General features: G+C 39.1%; 3 protein-coding genes across 7 annotated transcripts; 1 reads left to right on the top strand and 2 right to left on the bottom strand.

Annotated features, from left to right (window-relative positions):
• Positions 1–1,975: 1,975 nt before the first annotated feature.
• On the top strand, positions 1,976–3,907 carry LOC139944183 (uncharacterized). The gene is made up of 3 exons (XM_071941149.1): positions 1,976–2,000; positions 2,891–3,052; positions 3,597–3,907. Exons 1-3 carry the CDS (start codon positions 1,976–1,978, stop codon positions 3,905–3,907), a joined length of 498 nt encoding a protein of 165 aa, XP_071797250.1.
• Positions 3,908–8,184: 4,277 nt separating this feature from the next.
• Positions 8,185–19,049, bottom strand: LOC139944509 (epsin-2-like). 5 transcript variants are annotated; one of them, XM_071941550.1, is made up of 6 exons: positions 18,984–19,049; positions 17,047–17,120; positions 15,698–16,410; positions 13,781–13,986; positions 10,670–11,581; positions 8,185–9,470 (listed from the first exon to the last, which is right to left on the bottom strand). In XM_071941550.1, exons 3-5 carry the CDS (start codon positions 16,239–16,241, stop codon positions 10,688–10,690), a joined length of 1,644 nt encoding a protein of 547 aa, XP_071797651.1. In that variant the 5' UTR covers positions 16,242–16,410; positions 17,047–17,120; positions 18,984–19,049; the 3' UTR covers positions 8,185–9,470; positions 10,670–10,687. The 5 variants fall into 5 exon arrangements, with proteins under 5 accessions (XP_071797651.1, XP_071797649.1, XP_071797648.1 ...); XM_071941548.1 differs by having other exon boundaries at positions 10,670–11,680; XM_071941547.1 differs by having other exon boundaries at positions 10,670–11,680; positions 13,781–14,037.
• Positions 19,050–19,620: 571 nt separating this feature from the next.
• On the bottom strand, positions 19,621–22,695 carry LOC139944211 (heparan sulfate glucosamine 3-O-sulfotransferase 1-like). The gene is made up of 2 exons (XM_071941180.1): positions 22,481–22,695; positions 19,621–21,754 (listed from the first exon to the last, which is right to left on the bottom strand). The coding sequence occupies exon 2, from the start codon at positions 21,557–21,559 to the stop codon at positions 20,486–20,488; it is 1,074 nt and encodes a 357-aa protein (XP_071797281.1). The 5' UTR covers positions 21,560–21,754; positions 22,481–22,695; the 3' UTR covers positions 19,621–20,485.
• Between the last annotated feature and the right edge of the window lie 496 nt (positions 22,696–23,191).

Consider the following 23,191-nt stretch of genomic DNA (forward strand, 5'->3'; position numbering starts at 1 on the left):
TGCCCAAGTTTTTGACACCAGATATGGAAAGACCAATGTTTGCCCTAAACACAGCCGAAAGGAGAATTTTCTGAGACCCCTGGCAAGTTGACTTTTTGGGGTCCAAAAATAGGGTAAAAATGTCGATTTTGCAAGTTCTAAAAACATACTGTAATGCATGATGCAAAAATAGCACAAGGGTGATATTTAAAGCAATAGTTTTTTTTCTCAAGGAAGGCCAAGGATGATACTTTGTAGTGATATAAAAGGTTTTTTGAAAAAATTTTGCATTTTGGTGGGGTGGAGTTGTAAATATGAGCTAAAAACCAGTTTTTCAGGCCTCAAAATCGGCCTAAAATGGCCAAAAAACAAAATGAGCTGTAACCATGGCAACGGGCTATATATGGAATTAAAAATGCAATTTTGTTTACTTGCACCCCAAGGCCCTTCCACCCACAAAGTATAAAAAAAAATCATTATTTGACCGTGAGCAAGTATGTCAATTATTTACCTGAACTGACTCTTAAAAGCAATTAAGCATTACTAACTGACTGGCATTGAATTTAAATCCATCCGGACCATTTTCATTAGGGACATTATGTTACTGAACTCGTTTATTACAGAAACGATATCGACCGACAAGGTTAAAAGCAGCGCCACATTGGCACAGTATTAAGGAGCGCAATACAAGGGGTACACAATTTGTTTTGTTTTTCTAGGAGGGCATGCACTGCTGGCCAAGTTTCCGTTTGCCAATTTCTTTTAAAAGACCCGTTTAGCGCATTTTCAGTGAAAGGCTAATTTACTTTTATTTTATTTTATTTAATAATCTGGTAAATGTTAATGGTAAAACGATTTTAAAAACACGAAAATTATCATACGAAAAACTCAAGATTTCAAATAGGGGAGGGTAAGGGGGCGGACATCTATTGATCACAACTTTGTAGGAATATTTTTACGATTTAATTTAATACCGTGGCTTCAAATATTGCTGATACAGTTGTAAAATTTTGACTAAATCACGATGTGCTTAGCAGTAAGTGCGGCGTGCTTAACAGTGACTCATTCGGAGCGTTTCGGGCAGAGGCCGAGTGCGTGCGGGAGAGCCCGAATGGACAAAGCCCAGTACCATGATCATTAAAATACAGACGTTTAACACCGGGAAAATATGGCATAACAAATTACTTGAATATCATAACTATACAGTACATTATAATTATAAGAGCATTATAGTATACAAAACATTCTGTATACTTTATACCTTTAAAACCTTTTAAAATGCTGACTACATTGTCACCTCCATGATTGTACCTGAACAGATATAGTCGTACCCGGATGTTAAATCAACATGGGCAGTGATTTGGTTGCAAGGGGGATGACAAAACATTTATCCCTATAAATGAATGCCAAATACGCTAGAGAAAACACTACCAGCATCCTATTTTGTACGAAATCCGTCGGTCAGTTGTCAATGGCAGATGAAACCAAATTAAAGGCAATATGGAAATTCCCGTTTCCTGCCACCACCTTTTCACTGATGTTTTAAAGATGCTATGTCAGATTTTTGGAGTGATTGGTATTTCAAAGAGTATCACCCACTCTAACGAAAAAAAAGTTTTCTTTTTACTTTTAATGGGCAGGAACCATGACAAAAATTTAAAACGTTTCTTATGAAACATATAAGAATTGGTCTTGTGATATATTGTCGGGATCCCGACAAAAACTAATTTTGAGCACTTTATTTCACTGCTACTAATAATTGGCGGACTTTTTCGAGCAATGGCTCAGATGAAAGCTTGTAACTTTCTCGACCCCCATCAAAATACCCATTTAATTTTAAATCAAAATTGTTGGGTCAAATCGGCAAAAAATCTGACATAGCATCTTTTAATAACTCATTAATAGAATACTATTTTAAAAATCATAAGGAATAGAATGAAAATGAAAAAGTGTTGGCCAGATACAGACATTTTTTTCGCAGGTGAATTACCTTGACATGATTGTAAACAACGCACCTGAAGGTAGATAAATAATTTGAAAAAATCAAAATAAACCCTCTAACTCTATGGAAAGTTAATGTCAGCACGTGCTCTGCCCACGTATTGTATACAATGCACTATGTAGGCCTACGTTCGTCTCACAAACAGGTGTCTCGTTTGAGGGCAGCACCGTATGGCATAGGGCAGAGCCGTAATTGGGAGAGTTGCGACAATTTGCGATTAGAAGCCATTTAGTTCCCCCAAGAAACGCATGGGCGAACACGGGGTGCCAGACAAAATGGCTTCCAGCAACTACGTGACCAACAGAAAACTGGTCCCTCCATGTCGCAACTCTCTCAATACACAGGTCTGGCATTGGGGGTACGGTCTCCACCAAACTAAAGCCCTTTCTTTTTGGAGACCCATACATAAAATCTGTATTTATCCCTCTGTTTTCTTCATTGATTAAATGTAAAATCAAGTTTTGAATTTGAATAGAATTTCCATGCACTTACATATAATATGAGATGTAGAGCTGTGCAGAAAGCTCGGCTTGGATGGAGAGTCGAACCAAAATGAACAGTAAGAAGAGAAGAACCAGGGCTCCGCCTCGAAAACAAGACATCTTTGCCAGCCTCCCACACTCTCTGCGTTGAGGTTCCATGGGGCTTTGCACATTCCAAACTTGGGGACAGTTGGGTAATAATACAAAGCAATGGACAAAAGACTCACCCAAATGGACAATTTTGTCAAAATGTTATGCAAATGAATCGGCTAGGTTAAACTTGTCCAAGTCGGTGCGTGAGTTACAAGGCGGAAAATGACCATCTTAGGCCGTTTCCGAATTAATGGCTTCAACAATTTCTCCCGTCGGTCAAAGGAATGACACACAACTTCTGTTTTTTTTCTGTTTTTTTTTTTTTACATTTTAGATTGTTCTTTCGTGACTGAAGCTACACGCGACCGTAGATTCGAATTCATTTTGAATCCACTAGTAACGCCTTTCCGGTTAAGCTTTGACGTGAAAGCTCCCAGCAGAGCTATGATACTCCTTGCTTCAGAGCGGACATCGGGGTCCGTCTTTGCCGAGATAGGTGAATATCAAAACAATTTCTCTGGTCGCCAAACCTCGAAACCAATTTATTTGTTAAATAAGGTCTTTTTGTTATTTTGCTTGTAATGTATTGTTTTTTATATATGTGTTATTGCATTGTTTGTTTGTATCGTAAATTGTAAAGCGCTCCGATCGTTGTGGGCGCTATATAAATGCCTATTAAATTGTATATTGTGTTGTATCTTGATGTCAAGCAATGGAACTTATATTATACGTGCACGCATGACATGCTTTGCACAACATTCAACCAATGATCTCAGTGATGGGAGTTTTTGGGGTTTTGACAACCTTTTGCAAGGGGTCCATTGAAAACAACTGATTTATAATAAAAGTAACATTTTAACCCTTCAATTTGTGTTTCTTGAAATGGTGACCAAATCAAGATTTCCATAGCACATTAGAAACTGAACTTATCATTGCTCTTAGCTGCTCTACGAACCAATCAAAGAAAGCGAATTAATCAAACCGATCCGATACTACGGTACCATGGTAACACAAACAAATGTTTTTTCTCTTTTTGGTAGCAATTGGGTACGGTAACAACCAAGGGGCATTCATCAGAACCTGCTATTCAGGTGATCCAAACTGCGACAAAAATTATAAGCCTGATACAATAGGTATTATGGGTTTGGTAAGCAGCGAGGAGTTTCGCGCCTTCTGGGTTGCTTTCAGCAAAGAGGGCGTCCTCACGGTCGGCAAGGGAGGTAAGGATGCGAGTCTCTTGGAGTGGGACGCTGGATGGTATATTCGTGAATATCTAGAGGTACATGTTGGTATAGGTACATTCGGCGACGGGGAGAGGGGAGACTGGGTGTTCCATGCATTTTGTGAATAAGTGAAAAATCATTTTCTTTAAATTAATAATAGTCATAAGAAATCATTCGATTAGAAGAAAAACAATTATGCATAAATTGTATTTAATTTATTTGTTATAAAATTATATAAGGGATAAGACAAGGAAAGAGAATTCGTTAGATGTGGTAGGAAAAACCCAAAGAATTATTCTAGGAAAACCCACAGTCATGGACTAAAAAACAAACCAATTAACTAAAGTGCCCTTCTCTACTACTACCGCGGAGTACATTTTCGGAATTCGGGAGACTTCCCAGTTCTGAAAAGCACTGCCGGTGTCGCATGCAATTATGTCCTCTATGCAATACTATCCGGAGGACATTGGTGCATATGCAATAATGTCTGCCTGACGGTTTTGCATCAAACAAGTTATGCAATCGTGTCCGCCCGGACGCTGCTGCAAAATGCAATTGTCCGCCCGGACACATTTGCATAATATGCAGTTGTGTCCGCCCCGTGCAAAACCGTCCTTGCAGTAAATAACCGCCATTGGTCGACGGAACACGTTCAACATTTTCTTTACAAGCTTGGTGCATGTCATGAATGACATGGGAAATGTTCGCCCGTTGGATATTCGCTGTAATCATAAAAATTCGCGAGTATTCATGCTGCATATACATATACGTAGGTTCAGTGCATACACGCTTGCCTACACGCGCACGGTTTTTGCATAGCCCCGGACACGATTACACATGCAAAAGTGTCCGGAGCGGACAGTATTGCATGGCGGACACAATTGCGTCTGACACCGGCCTTGCTTTTTTAAAACTACTACCTGGGCGGAGAGGAGGCCAAATCAAAACCATAAAATGTCTACATTCAGTGTCAGAATATCAACAACAAATTCCGTTTACGCTAGGCATTTACGACAACTACAACAGTAACGTTTATTGTGACTTTATTGTTACGTATGTTCGTAATACACGTAATATACGTACATTTAATAAGTTCACAAATGACACAAATCAATCATAATCTCCCAGTGAAGGCTTTTGTTTATATGATACAGCGTAGCGATAATAAAGATTAGTTTATAATACAACTATAATTAATATGCACAATGAATATATGAGATTACGACAAGTGAGGTTTTGTTTTAGAAATGAAGTTTGGTATTATTTTGTATTGATGTATCTTTCTGGAAATATGAAACTACAGGGGCTGGTCACCGTAACAAGGTGAAAAAGTATTACACAGGACTGGTAAGGATCAAAACAACTTTAATTTCAGTCTGTATAAGCTTACAGATTATGAAGTTCATACTTCAAAATTTCCCTGCGAAATATTTCCCTCTGAAATTAAGTCAAATTCGAAAAAAACTGTATCTGAAAACCAACAATTAAAAACACCCGCAATAACTGATTTCGGTGTTACAACCCAGATGAAGGACATTTATTTTGGTGTTTACATAATGAATGAAAAATGTGCTTGGTTTTTAACATTTTTTGGTTCTTTCTGACTGACACAACTGATTCAGCTAAAGTTTTCACAAGTGTAATATATTATTGCGTTACTGCGTATTGATCAAACGAAGAATGAACACTTGCCGTGAATATTTTGTTAGTATTACAATGTAGGAAATCCTTCATGGTTCTACAAGTCCTGTATAAAACATTTCACATAAGAATCGGGTTCACGAGCGAAAGTGGTGACGTCATGACACGTCATAGTTCGCCCTGGCATGAGCTGACATTTGGGTTAACAATAATTCATGCAATGTAAAAGAGAGGTCCGTATATTGTGATTATTTTTTAAACATTTTCTTTTCTTCAAATTTTCTACGATTCAGAACAAAAGAACCTCAAATCTCTGTACGTTTCACGGTTGTGGACACACACAAAATAGAAAGAAATAAGAAAAAGTACTCTTGACGATTATATATTGAGGTAATTAACAACAACGCCCCCCCCCCCCCCCCCAACCAAAAAATAATATGGCTCCCACAAAATATACCTTCATGCATTGGGCTGTTGTCATAGTTACTGGGTAAATATCACATTTTATTTTGAGGCTTTTAGGGTACCAATCACAATCAACGTATAACAAATATTGTTATTTGGCTGGTAACTCGTACTTGCTGCAAGGATAGTTTTATGCTTAGCACATTCGTAAGCAGCTATGTGAAATAGTCAGTGCTTTTCTTCAGTTGTTGCATTTTAACTTAGTTGACAGTGGATTTATGAAAATCAAAATTCTCGATTGGCAATCTTTTGTTATGATGTGATGTCACAGTTGCTTAGCGGTATTTAAAAAGAATAACAACAACAACAACCAAAGTAAACACTACAGCTGTTGTTGATGATTTACAAATAACAATAGCTAGTATACAACACAACTACATTATACCACCTCTATGTACAACGACCATTACTTTTACAAATTCAATTTCTAAACAATGCATTTCATTAAAAAACTTTTTTTTTTTCATTTAAGTCATTCAAAACTCAAAAATTTAACTCATACCAAATCATTCATAATTTAGTACTTATACATTATATTATAGCACTCATTAAGTCTAATTACATATTGTCTACTAAAAAATAAAGTTGAAGCAAAAGAAGAAGAAAAATATTCAATAAATGCATATATTTGTCAGGTTTAGTATAAAAAAATATTCTCAAGTTAACAGTAAACTTTTACTAAGCTATACTTTCTAACACTTGAACAATCCATTTACAAGAAAGCTGAACAATACACTGTACCCATGTATACATTTATAATTTAAAATAAAATCACCGACAGAACTTTTGACACAAAGATTTGATTTTTGATTAATAAAGAAGATTTATCCAATCAATGTCATTTGTTGTATACTACATGTAAATGTTTTAAATTATTACTTATCATAATGTAGATGTTTTAAAGCATTAAACGTAGTTTACCTTCATTCTCTAACTTCATCGATTTTGTTCCGATTTTATCAAATATTTGTTTGTATTTAACTACACCTAAACTTTATGAACAATAAAACACAAAAAATATGTAAATAACTCAAATTTATATGTAATGTGTCGCTTTAACCTAGCTGCAGCCATTTTGTCTGGTTCCCTTTTAGTGAGTACAACTAAAGTACATGTAAGGAACCAGACTATTATTATGCAATATGTAACAATAGCCCCACTGAAACCACAGTTTATGCTTATGTAATTCATAAAGGGCAGTATCAGGGGTATTGATTTGTTGCAATGATTTACAGCAACAAGGAGAGAATTATAAATAGTTTGAAAGCTGGTACATTATTCCAACCTTTTTGTTTCAACATAATTGCAGATAATGGGTAAACTTTTATGGGGGAGGATTTGGTAATAAACACATTTTTGTTGTTGTTCATAACTTCGCATAAGTTGTATTGATTAAGTGGATTTATTCGATTAAAGGAATTTAGCAAGTTGCGCCAAAATATTAAGCAAACAAGAGTATTCATTTTACATGGACTGAAAAACAAACCAATAAGTTATCATTCAGTGACAGGCATTATAAAGGTGTAAGAAACCTACTCAATATTCCCACATGACAATTATGTTCTGTTGGCAACCACAAAAAGGAAGTTGGGCCTTCCAAATGCAGAAGAGTCTGTTTAATATCTTCATGAAGTTCATGAAGTTGGGCCCCGTGGTCTATGTGGATTTTTTGTTTTAATTCAGCCCTGCTTTGTGAACTGGGTTAGAGTTTTTCTACATGAATTTATTTACTCAGACCCCAAATAAATAAACCAGTGTTGTGTGAAATAGGAAACGTTTTCCGGGTTCCAAGGCAGCTGTGTTATTTCCTGAATATTGCACACCTAAAACTGTACACAACATATAAAAATAATCTTAGCATCGTCAAGAAAAACTGAAATGTGAATGAACTTTCTTCTTGGGAGATTGCCTGGAACTGGTTGCCTGTAAACTGCCTTAGTGCAAGGAACTCTAAAAAGCTTAATCATGAATTTGTGCCCAGATTTAAAGGAACATGTTGCCTTGGATCGGATGAGTTGGTCTATAAAAAGCGTTTAAAACCGTTTGTTATGAAATGCATATGGGTAGAAAGATGTTGTAAAAGTAGAATATAATGACCCACACAAGTATCACTAAAAATTGCACAGTTTTCCTTTTACATCGCGAACTAACACGGTCGGCCATTTATGGGAGTAAAAAATTTGACTCCCATAAATGGCCGAACCGTGTAAGTCGACGAGGTAAAAAGAAAACCACGCAATTTCGAGGCATATTTGTGTAGATCATTGTATTCTACTTTTACAACATCTTTCTATCCATATGCATTTTATAACAAATGGTTACAGAACGCTTTTCAAAGACCAACTCGACTGATCCAAGGCAACGTGTTCCTTTAAAAGGGGGTAGTGCTGCACGGCCAACAAACCTGCAAGCACCTCCCAGCACTTGTTACTAAAGGAGTTGCAATGAAATGTAAGTGTGAAAATGTTACAATTTTTTTATTTGGTCTAAAGCACACCGTTCACCCGGACCTTTTTTTGTTTTAGCAACACAGGCTTTTGAATGTTACTTCGCAGATATTTAAATATTGTCAAAGAATTGAATCAACTTTCTATTCACTCAAGATAAGAATTAGTGAAAATCACATGTAAATTTTGTTCATCGTAACAGTGACAAAAAGTATACACTACTGGCAAATTAATAGATTAATATTATATTGCGAAACAACATTTTGACTGCTTCATTTCTCAACAGGCCTTTAACTCTTGATTTTTTTTTTTTTTCAAATACTTTAAATGCCTTTTTAAAATACACATAAAACCTTGTCACTAAAACTTGTTTACCAACTTTTAGATCTGAACTGAATTTGACATCAAAATACATTTTGGTCACAGCACATTTAAACACTGACGGCCTTGCATCCGTTATTTGTACATGTACAAGCTTTCTGCGCTGCTTGTTCACAGGGTCTAGTTTCATAGAACTGCTTAGAAACAACTTTCTGCTAAACAAAAATTGACAGGATATCAGTTATAGATAGCACTGTAGCACGGTACTTTGGCTGGTAAACTTACTCTAGTAAGGATGTTGTGCTTAGCAACTTTGTTGTGCTTAAAAGCAGCTCCATGAAATTTAGACCAGGGCCAAATACTCTAATCCATTAGGCTCCGCCCACGGCGCACGTGTGAGCAAGAACACGTGAGCCTCTCCAATGCCATTCTACACAACTCTGCTGCGCGCGCCAAGCATACGCGCACACATGTCAGACCTTATAGTGTCGGACTTTTGGTTGTGCAATAGGTTGTGGCTGTTCAATACGCAATGGGGCGGAGCTTACTGGATCGGTCTATTTCATTGAGTTGCCTAAGCTGACAATATAACTTAGCAATTTCCTGGAAAGCAAAAATGAGCAGAATACCAGTCACAGATTGTACATTGACACATGGTAATTTGGTTGGTAACCTTATTCTGGTGAGCATAATTTTGTAGCGCTTAGCAAGTTTGTTTTTAAGCAGCTCTATGAACTTAAGACCACCTTTCCTTTCTGCAGTTTCACACGACTGCAGCAAAGACGCCACATGCTAAGGAGATTGCAGGTGGTTCAACCTGTGGATAAAGCATTCAAAAAAGTATCTTAAGCAATATGCAAAAAAACAAGTTACATCGGGGTACTTTTAGATTGCTTAGTGGCAGCAAACTTACCAGGTGAAATCCACTGTTCTTGGTAATGGGCGCATGCTCAGAAAATTTACCTGGTAACTCTGCTGCCACCTAGCGTTCAAAAGTCTCCAATTGTTTCCAAAGGCAGCAGGCATACAACTGTTTGTGATAAAATCAAGGACATTTCCAAGCAAAGCCAGACATTTTACTGTTTTTTGTTTTACGCCGTTCTTGTTAAGCACAACAGAGCTAACGTGCAGTACGGATTGACACGTGCAAGGGACCGGCCGATTATTTAATCACAAGTTCATTGGACTACCCCAAATCCCAGAGCCAGTACTTTGATTATAAACTTACTAGCATCTGGTGGTGCAAAATCATTTGCAATCGCAGTTTGGGAAAATTTCATTTTTAAAAGAGAAAAATAAAAAATAAATAATAATAAAATACTGTTGAAACCCTCCAACAATGGAGTGAAACAATAAAGACACTTCATTACTGTAACCGATACAATATCCATTTCTTTTAGCCAAACTAAATACAGTTCAAGGCATGACTCAATCTTGTGACTTCCACTTACATTCGACTCTTATTATAACAAGGTTGCAGGGACTATCCAAATTACCGCTTAATAACAGGATAGTTGTTATAAGAGTACATCAAAACAAACACAAAGCTGAAATCAGATTTGTGACTTCAAAATGAATTCTTTGTAAGCAGAACCTCTTTAAAGGCAGTGGACACTATAGGTAATTACTCAAAATAATTATTATCACAAAACCTTTCTTGATTTTGAGTAATGGGGAGAGTTTGATAGTACAAAACATTGTGAGAAACAGCTCCCTCTGAAGTGACGTAGTTTTCAAGAGAAAGAAGTAATTTTCCACGAATTTGATTTCGAGACCTCAGATTTAGAATTTGAGGTCTCGAAATCAAGCATTGGAAAGCACACAACTTCGTGTGACCATGGTGCCACACGGGTGTTTTTTCTTTCATTAATATATCTCGCACCTTCGACAACCGATTGAGCTCAAATTTTCACAGGTTAGTTATTTTATGCATATGTTGAGATATTTAACAATTACCAATAGTGTTCAGTGTCTTTCATGAGTGCCATGGTAATAGCTTTGATTTGTTGTACATACCTGTGATGCCGAGATGTCCTAGAGAAGGAATGGGTTGTTAGCTTGCTGAGGCTGCATGTGACTCTGGGGGGCACCTCCTCCACTCAATGGGATCAGCGGGGGCGGCAGACTAATCCCAGCCCCGCCCATATTAGCGGAGAAGCCTGCACCTGCCCCATAGTTTACCTCTTGCTGCATGCCCATCATAGGCTCCGCCCTCATCTGGTTGATCGTTGGGGCGGGTTGGCGCTGCTGTTGGAACGGGTTCTGGTGTTGTTGGGCAGCTGGGCCTGTCGAGATTGCTGAGCTCATCGACATTCCCGAGCCCGCTGGCATTCCCGAACCCAGGAATGGATTTGGCGCCTGGGGTAAGAGCTGGGCTGGCTTGGGCGGGCCGACCAGGGAATCCAAGTTGACTAGGCTCGAGTTCACACCAAGGAAATCTTCCGGTTTGGTGGCCGCCTTCTTCTGCTGCTCTAAGGACTGTTGCTGTATCGACTGTTGCATTCCGGTCATATCAAAGACCCCGCTTGCTGTGATGGTGTTCTGCTGCTGCATCATTGGCGGACTGCCAAACAGATTACCATTACTACTTGGTGGGACAGCGGCATTGTTAGCGGTGTTGGAACGAAGCAGGTCAAAATCAGAATCCACATCGTTGGGCGGGATGCCTTGACCAGCTGCCCATGGATCATTCTGTAGGGGCATGGCGGCTGGAACGCTTGCTGGGCTACCCCAGGGATCAACAGCTGGTTGAACTGTTGGCATCGCGGGGGCCCATGGGTCGGCAGCTGGGGCAGGGACTGGGGCCGGTGCAGGGGGCGGGGCAGCCAGGACAGCCCAAGGATCATTCTGAAGAGGAGGTGCTGCAACTGGGTTGACAGTTGGTGCCCATGGGTCGTTAGCTCGCTGGTTTGGTGGGGAATCAGTGTTCTGCATGGGAGGGTGAGAAGAGCGTGGTTGATCTCTAGCCAGGAGTAGCAAACTTGCCTTTTTCTTTAAGACTGGTCCTGTATGCTCTTGTGTTGTGTTCTGTGCATGGCGAAGCCAACAGTCATGTAAACATAGTGCCTTCATATTTTGAAGTTTTATTTTGGTGTTAAATTAGTGTAAGTTTTTAAAGGTAGATTTTGTCAGCCCAAGAAACTCTTCTTTTTTTTTTTAATTGTCCAGAGTTTTGGCTTGTGGAGAATTTAAATAAATGAAAAATAAATTCCTTTTTTAGTTTGAATGGAAGTTAAAATTGACGATGAACTAATTATTTTGGGTTAGACGTTTTTAATAATGCAGTGATCATATTAGTGAACCAAAAGTTGCACAGGTGAGCACAGAACACAATGAAAAGAAGCATAGTAAACCAAATAAAATACATCATGGCCAAATTTCATAGGGCAGCTAGAGCAGCAAATAAGTGCTTGCAAAAATCTTCTGCTCAGCAAAATTGAGAAGGATACGAGTCACAGGTGAGATATGTGGAATGGTATGCTGGTTGGTAAAACATAATTTTGTAGTGCTTACATGTAGCTACTTTTTGTGTTTTAGCAGCTCTATGAAATTAGGCACATGAAAATAAATTCCTCAAAATCCACCTTAACCCCCCCCCCCTCCCAACTCCCACTCCCCTCAACCCCCCCCCCCTCCCAATATTCTGACAAGCTAGTAAACAACCTCCATGCTATATCACAGGGATGAGAAAATGACACCCAGAAGTTGGTATGGGTGTATAAATGAAACTCCCTGGATGTGCAGAACGATAGAGTAGGATTTGAAACTTTGCATGGTGGAAATACGATACAGAAAGGTTTGCGGTAACACCATGTAATGATTATCTCTAATGAGTTGGGGTGGTTCTGAGAAGAACCGTTGGTTTCAACAAGACGTTTCGATCAGTATGCTCTGATCGTCTTCTGGAGACAAAAAAACAAAACAACAAGACGATCAGAGCATACTGATCGAAACGTCGAGTTGAAACTAACGGTTCTTTTCAGAACCACCCCAACTCATTAGAGATAGTCATTACATGGTGCTACCGCAAACCTTTCTATATAGAATGATAGAGCTTTACAGACTCCCTATATCATTTCAAATTGATATCTGAAGGTCTGGTTTATAACAAAACCAATAATTCATCTTTGTGAAGGCAATTTTGCATCTTTCAAGATAATCTGAAGGTACAGGGAGATCAGATGTACAGTATTCCAGTAATTAGAAACAATCCTTAAAATAATCAGGACAAATCCTGAAAAATCACAGGCCATCTTCCATTTCTGCTATTCAATATGTAACAGGCCCAGAATTAAAAATTAATACTACAGCATGTGTAAGGCACAACTTCCAGTAAATAATGCTAAAAAAATTAAAAGGTGCCAGTCAAGAAGAAAATTATTGTAAAGTATTTTCCAATTGTCGGGAAAGCAAGCATGAAGAAGTGTGTAAATAGTTTCTGCTGGAAGAGGGTGATAATCGGAAGTAGGAAAATTCCAGAGATGCGGTTGGTGCTTCCATTAAGCCCCGCCCAATTGCGTATTGACCAATCACAGTGCAACGAAGGTCCGACAAATAAGGTCCGACATGCGTGCGCGTATCTTGGCGCGCACGGCAGAGGAGTGCAGAAAGGCATTGGAGAGCCCCACGTGTTCTTGCTCACACGTGTGTTGTGGGCGGAGCCTACTGGATCGGTCTATTGTGGTTGGATTCGCAATTCTTTGTATTTTTTGTATCTGTCTTTATAGTTGTGCCTATAAAGCAGCATTAGGTTGGAACAATACCAATCTATGACTATCTATTGCCATTTCTTTTCCCTACAACCTAATAGTGGGTGCACCAATACATGAAGGTTGACATGCTTCTATTCTTATTGGACAATCCATTAATGTGATGGTTTGGCTCATATCCAAAACAAAAACAAACCCAAACAAATAAACAAACAAACAAACAAACATCCCAACAAACAAACAAAACCAACCAAATAATAAATAAACCTACAATCGTGAAATAAAAGGTACAAGTAAAAAAAAATCTAATAAACAAATAAATGTTCATGCCCGGGTGAATTGGGTCAACACTGACCAAACTCAAAGTTAGTTGTCTGGAGGCAACAAAAATAAAAAGGTGAAAAATGGGTGAGGGTACCTCGTCTAGACTTTCATTGATGGCCATCTCAAGTCGTATTCTCTCGTTCTTCTGCTCTTGCCTCTGCTGGTCCGCCTCCTCTTTGCTCATCGCTAGGGCCAGCTGCAGCTGGAGCTCCTCCTCGTTGGAGGTCTGGGGGCGTGCCTGTTCAATGTCAGAGGTCAACGTCCTCGTTGCTGGTGGGGTGTCGGAGGCCGCTGGATCGGCTGAATGGGAAGGTACGGTATGAATACTTAATCCCTCGGCTGACTCAACATCTTCTAAGTACAGGCAGTGTATACTTTGGGTTATTATCAAAGACAAGCAGTGATGTAAAGCTACATGCAGATCAATTTAAGTGGTGGGCAATAAATCAACAAAAATGTGCAGTCCACCAAGGGTGAGTGGATCAACAAAATTATTCATGTTTAATTATGAGGCCATGAATGCTGAGGTGTGGACAGGTTTCCAAACTGCTTGTGTATGCCATGCAATCAAATGAATGGGATTTTGACTGTGTTCTTTCACTGTGACATTTGATACTTTTGATACTCCTGTGTATCGGCACAAAGGACAATTTTTTAAACTGTGCTGGCGGCACAATGTATTTTTCTAAAAGTTTGAGTCCTGGGCAGGTCATGCCAGCACTACCCACAATGGCTACACCACTGAAGACAAGTATCCTCACTTGGGGTATACCAACACACACAAAATGTGAATTTTCTTTTCTTCAAGTAATCTGGGCATACTGCTATAATCAATGTCAACAGCTTGTACGCCTAGATTCCGTGATTCTCAACTCAGAACCTCCCAAATGTTACCATTCAGGAGGTTTACAGAGGTTAACAGATCACAACATATTTGGACAAATTTTTTCTCAGTTTGGCGAATGCTTAAAGACACTGAACACTATTGGTAATTGTCAAGACCAGTCTTCTCACTTGGTGTATCTCAACGTATGCATAAAATAACAAACCTGTGAAAATTTGAGATCGATTGGTCGTCGGAGTTGCGAGATAACTATGAAAGAAAAAAACACCCTTGTCACACGTAGTTGTTTGCTTTCAGATGCTTGATTTCGAGACCTCAAATTCTATTGAGGTCTCGAAATCAAATTCGTGGAAAATTACTTCTTTCTCGAAAATTGTGCACTTTAGAGGGAGTCGTTTCTCACAATGTTTAATACTATCAACCTCTCCCCATTACTCGTTACCAAGTGAGGTTTTATGCTGATAATTATTTTGAGTAGTTACCAATAGTGTCTAAGCTTGGGCGATACCACGATATTATCGAATATCGCGATATTGATTTGGAAACGATTTCGATATCGGATCGATTTGGTTTTAATCGAAATAGCAATATATCGTGATATATCGCGATATCGATCAAGTATCGCAATATCGCGATGTATTTCCTAGCTGAGACATCTTGCACCCCATAGGTTTGGAGGAAAACCAGAAGGATAGGTCATTAGAACACCTCTCTTATGATATGACTGTCTCTTCTACAACTTTCACTGGGAGTTTGAAAACTGATGATGTCTAATTTAATTAATCTAGATTATATCGAATATCGCGATATATTGTCGGCGATATATCGTGAATAAAATAAATCGATATCGCCCAAGCTTAATAGTGTCCACTGCCTTTAACTCCCTCCAACAAAAATCTTAAAGGCTCTAAGAGAGTTTTTGAGAAAAACCGGGAAACTGGGCCCAATTTCATGAAGCTGCTTGCAGAGAATATATTGCTTTTAAAACAACCCTCTGCTCAGCAGAAATGAGCAGGACACCAGTCACAAATGGTACATGTGACATGGTAGTTTGGCTGGTAACCTTATTCTGGGCAGCATAATTTTGTTGTGCCTAGCATCTTTTGTTGCCCAGGCAGCTCTATGAAATTGGGCCTTTTTGTTAAGTTTTTATTGAGATCAACCTACCACCTTGCTCAATGCTACCCGGTGTTGTTGTTGCTGTAACAGCGGCTGTATCAGCCTTCGTGGTGCTCCCAAATCCTTGAGACGCCTGGGCGAATCTCTCCTTAGCCTTCAACGCTTGCACTCTTTCGTTCTTCAATCTCTCCTCATCCTGCAACAGCCCCACGATGTGCTTCGACTTCTCTCGCACGTTGCGTCCCACGTCGACGTTACTGGTGTCGTAAAAGGTGAAATCCTTCAGCGTGTTGATGTCCACGATCTTCTCTTTGCTGTGCTGCGCGACGCGCTCCGACCCTGTCTTGATGATGTACTCCAGCAACACCAGGGATTTATAGACGTGCCGCCAGTTCTTCCCTTTATCGTTTATGCGTCTCCAAATCATCTCCATAATATCCGTGAAGGCAACAACATTGTACGTCAGGTCGGCAATTTCTGACATTGTTGTGCTTGACGGACCCCATGGATCGTTGGACGTGGCATCCCTTACTTTCTTCTGAGAGTCGTTATAGTTGTAGATGACATTCTTGATTTTTCGACTGGTGGCCATCTTGACGACTGTGTGTTGGTTCTGATCACAAATCCAAAATAGTGTTTCTAGGAAACTGAGCGAGTCACCAGATTCAAGTGGTGAGTTTTTGTTCTCAGAGCCTGCGTCCTGAGTGGTGAACACTCATACACAAAACAGAGGTTATGTTTTGTCACGGGGAAGAAATGTCCTGAATGTCAATGAAAAATGAGAAACACATCCATTTCAGTTATTACTGATACTACATATTTCTGATAACTTAATCCCTGGTTAGCATTCTGGGTTCTTTTACATGCACAACTATACCTTGCACACGGGACCAAAGGAGAAATCAATTACAATAAAGTATCTTGCTCAAGGACACAAGTCTCAACCTCTGAACTAGAGTAGACCCACACTGGGTTGCAGTGTACTGGAACTACAAGCAACACTTAGGGTTAATGCAAACACTTTAATAGATACTTGTATATGAAGCAATTGCATCAGGGATAAAAATGGGAAGAAAAAAAATAATCACCTGAAAATTTCGTTTTACTTTGTTGCAAACAAATAATAAATTCAGTGATAAACCATGGCCTGGGCAGTCAGTACAACTGTATTCTTAGGTGTCCTTTGCAAAGTTCCAAAACAATTCTACATTTTCCTCTTAGAGGTGCCCCTTAACAGAGGGAAATTGCTGTGCCCCTTCAAGCGAGAAATTCAAGGCCTGTAATTGCTTCCCACAAACATCACATTTTTAGAAGACATGGCAGTCTTTTGTTTGTTATTGATGTAAGGGCACTTCATCCAAAGAAAGCACAACTTCAAAACTGTTCAAAAAACAAACCTTAGGATTTAGCTTTTGGTGGCAGTTGGGGCTTCCTTGTGGCAACCGTCAAAAATGGATAAAACTGCAAATTCCTGAAGGAAAACATAAAATAATATATATATATATATACATGTAGTGATTGTGACGGGCACACAGTGCACAAGATATGGTGTAGACATGTAAGACCTTAATCCTCCAATATCCTCCTCTTTTAGGTCACTCCACACCTATTTATTTAGACTTAGAATAGATAAGATTGTAAATGCCTGACCCAGTGACTGATAAGCAAATCTGTTATATGTGGTCTAGTGGTAAGACATCTGCTAAAGAATGGTAAAGGTCGTGGGTTTGAATCCCACCACAGTAATTTAGAAAAGAAATATATATTTTTTTTATATGACTCTGTGCTCTACGCCACACTCTAAGGATGCAGCAATAACGCGTGATGATGGTAGGGAACCTGTCAATTCCAATAGCTCAATAGATTAGATGGGCAGGAATGTTAAGATTTCTCTGATTTTGAAAATGATCCATTTGAAGCACAAACAATGACTGTGAATGTTAGTACAAGATGCCTGATGTTGCATTTTATGACATTTTATTGAGAAGCTGTTTTAAATTATTTTTTTTTCTGTTATTTTGGAGCATTGTTTGTGCAGTGTGTTTGGAAATTCAAAGCAAATTGCCATACAGGTCATAATGGCTGGAGTTTCATTGCACAATCACAGATGTCCAAATTTCTATTAAGACCATAAGGATGTTTGTTATGAAATAAACTAGTATCTTATTTACTCAAATAAGATTATTTTCTTCTTGGTAAAATTAGTGAAAAAGTGGGAGCAGGATTCCCTAATCTAATCTCAGTGCCCAACACCACCACAGAGTCAGCATGTACATTGCTTGGGCACTGGGTGCGTGGGACGTGGGCCTACTGGACCTTTTCAACTGACTGTTATTAGTTGGCATGATCAATTCAAATTGATGAATTTTAATTTGGGTCTAGTAATCTACTTGGGAATATGAGTATGACTGTAACTTCTTCTACTACTAGCTACTACTACTACCTAGTTCTACTCTAGCTAATCTATCACTGACTATACTAATTTAGTTTTACTTCTATTTACTAACAATAGGATTGATTATATAACACTCAAGCAGATCCTTGCCATTTGTTTGGAGGATTGTCTGTTACGTGGTAGCAAATAAAAGTACTATTGCTTGCTACATCACTCACCATGCATTTTTCGTTCCATCCGAAAAGTACTACTGCGCGGTGAGTAAAAATACACTGTGTGCGCGTCTTTGGTGACGCAGCAGTGTTGTAAACTGTTGTTACTGCAAGGCACACATTTCGGCCTCTGCGTGTCACAAAACAGACGCTTTGTTTGTTTTGAAATTTGTATCCTCTAATCAAAATGGAAAAAAGATCTACTTGGATGTTATATAAAACAAATAATGAATGTTTTTCATTCATGCAATAAGGCCTAGTGCGAATATGTTCATTCGTTGAATGAAAGATGGAATGTTCCTTTCTCATGTTTCTCAACTTGGCTCTGCCTCGTTCGACGTTGAGTAGAACATTCCATCTTTCAACTATGATGAACATATTCGCACCATTGCACTCATGAACATTCATTATTTGTATACCTACAAAAGGGCTAGAGTGTCACTCAGATAGTGTGGATCTTTCTACATTTTGTAACATTCATCATTGGCATTGCGTGACATTACGACCCTTACTTACGGCATCGCCGTGTCCGGCATCGCCCTCATTCATCAATTTTGTGTCATGTTTGTGTTGACATTTTTACTATCCTTTCCCGATACAACAAAAAATACTCATTTCAAAACAAATAAAAGATTAAAAGTGACACCAATACTTTAAAAACTGTCACATTACTCCCGACCATAATGTTAACGATCATAAGAAAGAAATTTAGAAAGAAATGTAATACCTTCAATCGTTCAAACGTTGCCCTTCCGGACTCTGCTGTGTTTCGTGTGTGTGTGTGTGGTTGTAAGCACAATCACGTGAGAATTCGCCTCCGTTCCGGGTTCTGGTACCCTGTTACTAAACGTTTTTCAACGACAATATTACATGACACCAGCTACTGTCCTTCAGCTCTCGCGGGATTTTGAATGGCCGGCGAATGGGCCAATATTAATAAAGGAGGGCGCTATGACGTTTGAGAGCGATGAGACGTGCGAAGGTCATTTTAAGCTGTGGAGAAAGTCCTTGCTCTAAAGTTGAAGGCTATCTATCGCATTGTTTGTTTGTTTGTCTGTTTAGGTGGTCTTCTCGTAAAGGGAAGGATGTCCATGGTTGTATTCATGGCTCTCTTTCCATTCAACTGTCCATTTATTCTAGGACTTACATATCTATTTGTTTGTTTTCTCTTGTTTACTTGGTTGTTTAGTGTTTACTTCTTTATTTTCGAATGGTTGTGTTATGGCCACAGTCTCCGCCCCTACGGACTAACACGCTATGGGATAGAGTGAGAGTGAGTGACTTCTTTGTTCATCTTCTTTGTCATGTTTGTTGTGACGGTCTTGGTGAAAATAAATAATAATTACATTTCACATCTCCTAATCTCCCCGAAGGCACTGTTTCATTAGTTTTATTAGTTTTCTAAAAATATAATACAAATACACAGAAACTTTGTTTACAATAAATTATTTATAAACTTTACTGCATCATAAACACAGACATTCTGGTTGGTTTCACGAAACGAATTACCCTCTTGACAATGGAACAGTCCAGTTTTAAACGGGTGATGATTTTCAGTTTATTTTAATGATAATCTCAACTACAAGGGGAAATAAACTGACATGGTAAAGATTATTTTGAGTGATTTGACCAAAATCTAATTAATTTACTAGAGCGGAAATTGAACCAAAGGCATTGGGATTAAAAGTGCTTGCGCTCTGTAATTTCAACATAAAGTTTTAAACCTCTTTGGTAATACTGTCAAAGACCAGTCTTCTAGTCACAATTGGTGTATCTCAACATAATGCATAAAATACCAACCCTGTGAAAGTTTGAGCTCAATATTGGTCGTCCAAGTTGCGAGCACACGAAGTTGTGTGCTTTCAGATGATTGATTTTGAAACCTCAAAATCTAATACTAAAGTCTAAATCAAATTCGTGGAAAATTACTTCTTTCTGGAAAACTACGTCACTTCAGAGGGAGCCGTTTCTCTCACTGTTTTATACTACCAACAGCTCTCCAAGTAGGTTTTTATGCTGACAATTATTTTGAGTAATTTACCAACAGTGTCCACTGCCTTTAACTTCTTGGTTTAAAATAATCACATGTGTTGCACTTCTGATCATCTTTGCGGCTGAAAAATATTATTACTGGGGGAGAAAGAGTAAGCCTACACCTTTCCATAACTCCATCGCCTTCAAATCCGCTAGATGGTGATTTGTTTGCACTATGTTGTTGTTTTTGTCTTTTTAAATTGACCAGGAAAACGTTCGATTCAGCATTTTATTAAGTCTCTCATTAAAAGGACCGTAGTAATCTCGCAAAGTCTGGATAACCTCTTCGCTTACCTGCGGAGGGGGGCGCCCTTTATTCGAAGCCAAACAGTTTCCCTCGATAGGCTTTTGCAGGCAATAAAACCCTTTCTCTTCAATGAACTTAAAGTGGTCGGGTGTGAAATAAGGAGTTATCCCAAGAAACTCCTCCACTTTCTTTAAGGTCGGGAGGGGATCCTTTGTGAACGAACTGCCGTCCAGAATAAGAATCCTCTTCAATGGGAAATGCTGCAACCACCTTGAAAGGAAGTTCACATACTGGCCTTTCACGAGGAGAAGATTGTAGGTTTTGAGGCTGCCGTTTGAGTGGAAAATAGACTCCTTGAATGTAGATGCAATCTCGTAACTTGACCCAATTTGAATATCGGGTCTTTTCCTAGTGTCGTCATGACGTCTCTTGGTTGTCATTACCTGTTGAACATGTACGTAATCAGATATAGCTCGTTTCACCGGGTCCCTTAGTAGAAGTATCAACTTCACGTGTGGAAGCGCTTTCTTGACTCGGTTGGCGGTTTTTTTGACCGAGAAATATGAAGGTGTGCCCTCTACGGTTAGCTGTCCAGAGGTCGATTCGGCCATCCTTGTCTTGTAAGTTTTTGCGCTGTAGTTGAATTTTTTCATGGAGAAGTAGTTGGGTTCTCCATTGGTGTAACTAACCTGAGGGTGGTATCGAAGGAAAAATTTGAAAGCTCCCGTACCACCCTTCTTCACTCCGATCACAATGGCGCGCGGTAGCTTCTTGTTGCATCCCAATGTTGTTCTGACTGACAACGGCAAAAGAGGAAGACGAGGTTGGCCTGTCTGGATGTATGAGTAGCACTGTTCTATATTGAAGCTCTCTGCCGATGGTGGCGACAGCGGTGAATACAGCCATGTCCTTTGCGTATACCAAAACTCTGCCAGAGTCACCAACAATCCGGCCAAAACAATCGTTAGAAATATTCTGACTGCAAGTTTCATGATTTGTCGGCAATGTTGAAACGTATGCATCGGAGAGTATAGTATAATTATAATCAAGCGAGGTTTGCGGTTGCACCTTCTGTAACACTCTTGTAAGTGAGTGTTGATTCCGGAAAGATCCGAACGTTACGAACAGTTACAGGCCATATTTTTTCTGAATAATATATTCTGATTTTATAACCAAGATCAAAGGGAGATAATGTTGAACGTATTCCCTCACAACGTCTGCAAAAAAAAGAGAGAATAATATATATATTTAGTTTTACTTGTCAGATATCGTAACGAGTGTGGATCGCTAATTTCCTCCCACGTCCAAAACTGGAATTTCTTCATGGTCTTCTCTCCAAAGTAGACGGTACGATGATGCTTTCTTGCCGACTAAAGTCAGATTAAGATGTTCCTTTCTTTATATTAAGTGGTTGGGACCACTTTTATCACAGAAGTTACGGCAATACAGGAGACTTGCAAAGCCAATAAATATTCAAAATAATTAGTTTAGGTCTATGGTTAAAGATGGAGCTATAAAAAAGGATTAGCTCCATGGTTAAAGGGACACGTTGCCTTCAATCGGACGAGTTGGTCTATGAAAAGCGTTTACAATAGGATAGATGTTTTTTTTTAAAGTAGAATATAATGATCCACAGTCCACACAGAAATGCCTCGAAATTGCACGGTCTTTCCCTCATACGTCGTGAACTAGCTAACACCGCAAGCCATTCTGTGGGGTCCACAAAGTGGCCGACCGTGTTTTGCAATATAAAAGGAAAACCACGCAAATTCGTGGCATTTATTTCGAGTTATATTCTACTTGCTAACTACCATTTTGATGTAAACTGCAATTTGTGTATATTATTTTAGTTGTTGTTACCCTTTCCCCAGGGTGATGGGGGTGTGTTCCTTTGGAAACAAATCAATCAATCAGCACAAATTCTTCTCAATGTCTTCACCTACCTCTATACATGTGCTTGCTATCACATCGAGAGCCCCTTTAGAAAAAACAACTCCATAAGTTCGTTTCATCCATGATGTATCATGCAAGGTTCTACAGGTTTTTATGTAAAACTCTCGTTATAATCACTCAAACGTACGTTATACTACACTGTATATGAAGACACTGGTTCGTTGCTTTTGAAGATGGCACAATACGTGAGGCAGTCATGCAGTAATCATTGCTTCGAAAACAGCCAGTGGTATTGTGTAAATGACCTATTGTGTGATTGTGTATTTAAGTCGCAGGATTTTAGCAGGTCATTTTTTTTGGGGGGGGGGCACACTCTCTGCCACATCGCAGATCGTATACCGTGCCATAGGCTCAGGGCCCAATTTCATATTTAATTCAATAAGATATGAATATTTTTCACAGTTACATCCTAAATGACAGTAAATACAATTTGTTTAAGGACAAGTTTAAACAATAGTTTGCAACAGAATCAACATAACCTACGCAGAATATGTTGCTTCGGAATTTTCTGCTTATTAGAAATGAGCAGGATACCTGCCCAAAAATGGTACACATGATTTTGTTGTGCTGGGCTACTTTTTGTGCTGTTAAGCAGCTCAATGGAATTGGGCCCTGGTCCTTGCTAAGCTCGCACTTAAAGAAGACGACCCTATACGTTATGTAAAGGCCCTATACTTGTGTGATGTGCTTGTGGGAGAGCG

Source organism: Asterias amurensis, chromosome 11 (genome assembly GCF_032118995.1).
Source record: "Asterias amurensis chromosome 11, ASM3211899v1".
Taxonomy (NCBI): Eukaryota; Metazoa; Echinodermata; class Asteroidea; order Forcipulatida; family Asteriidae; genus Asterias; species Asterias amurensis.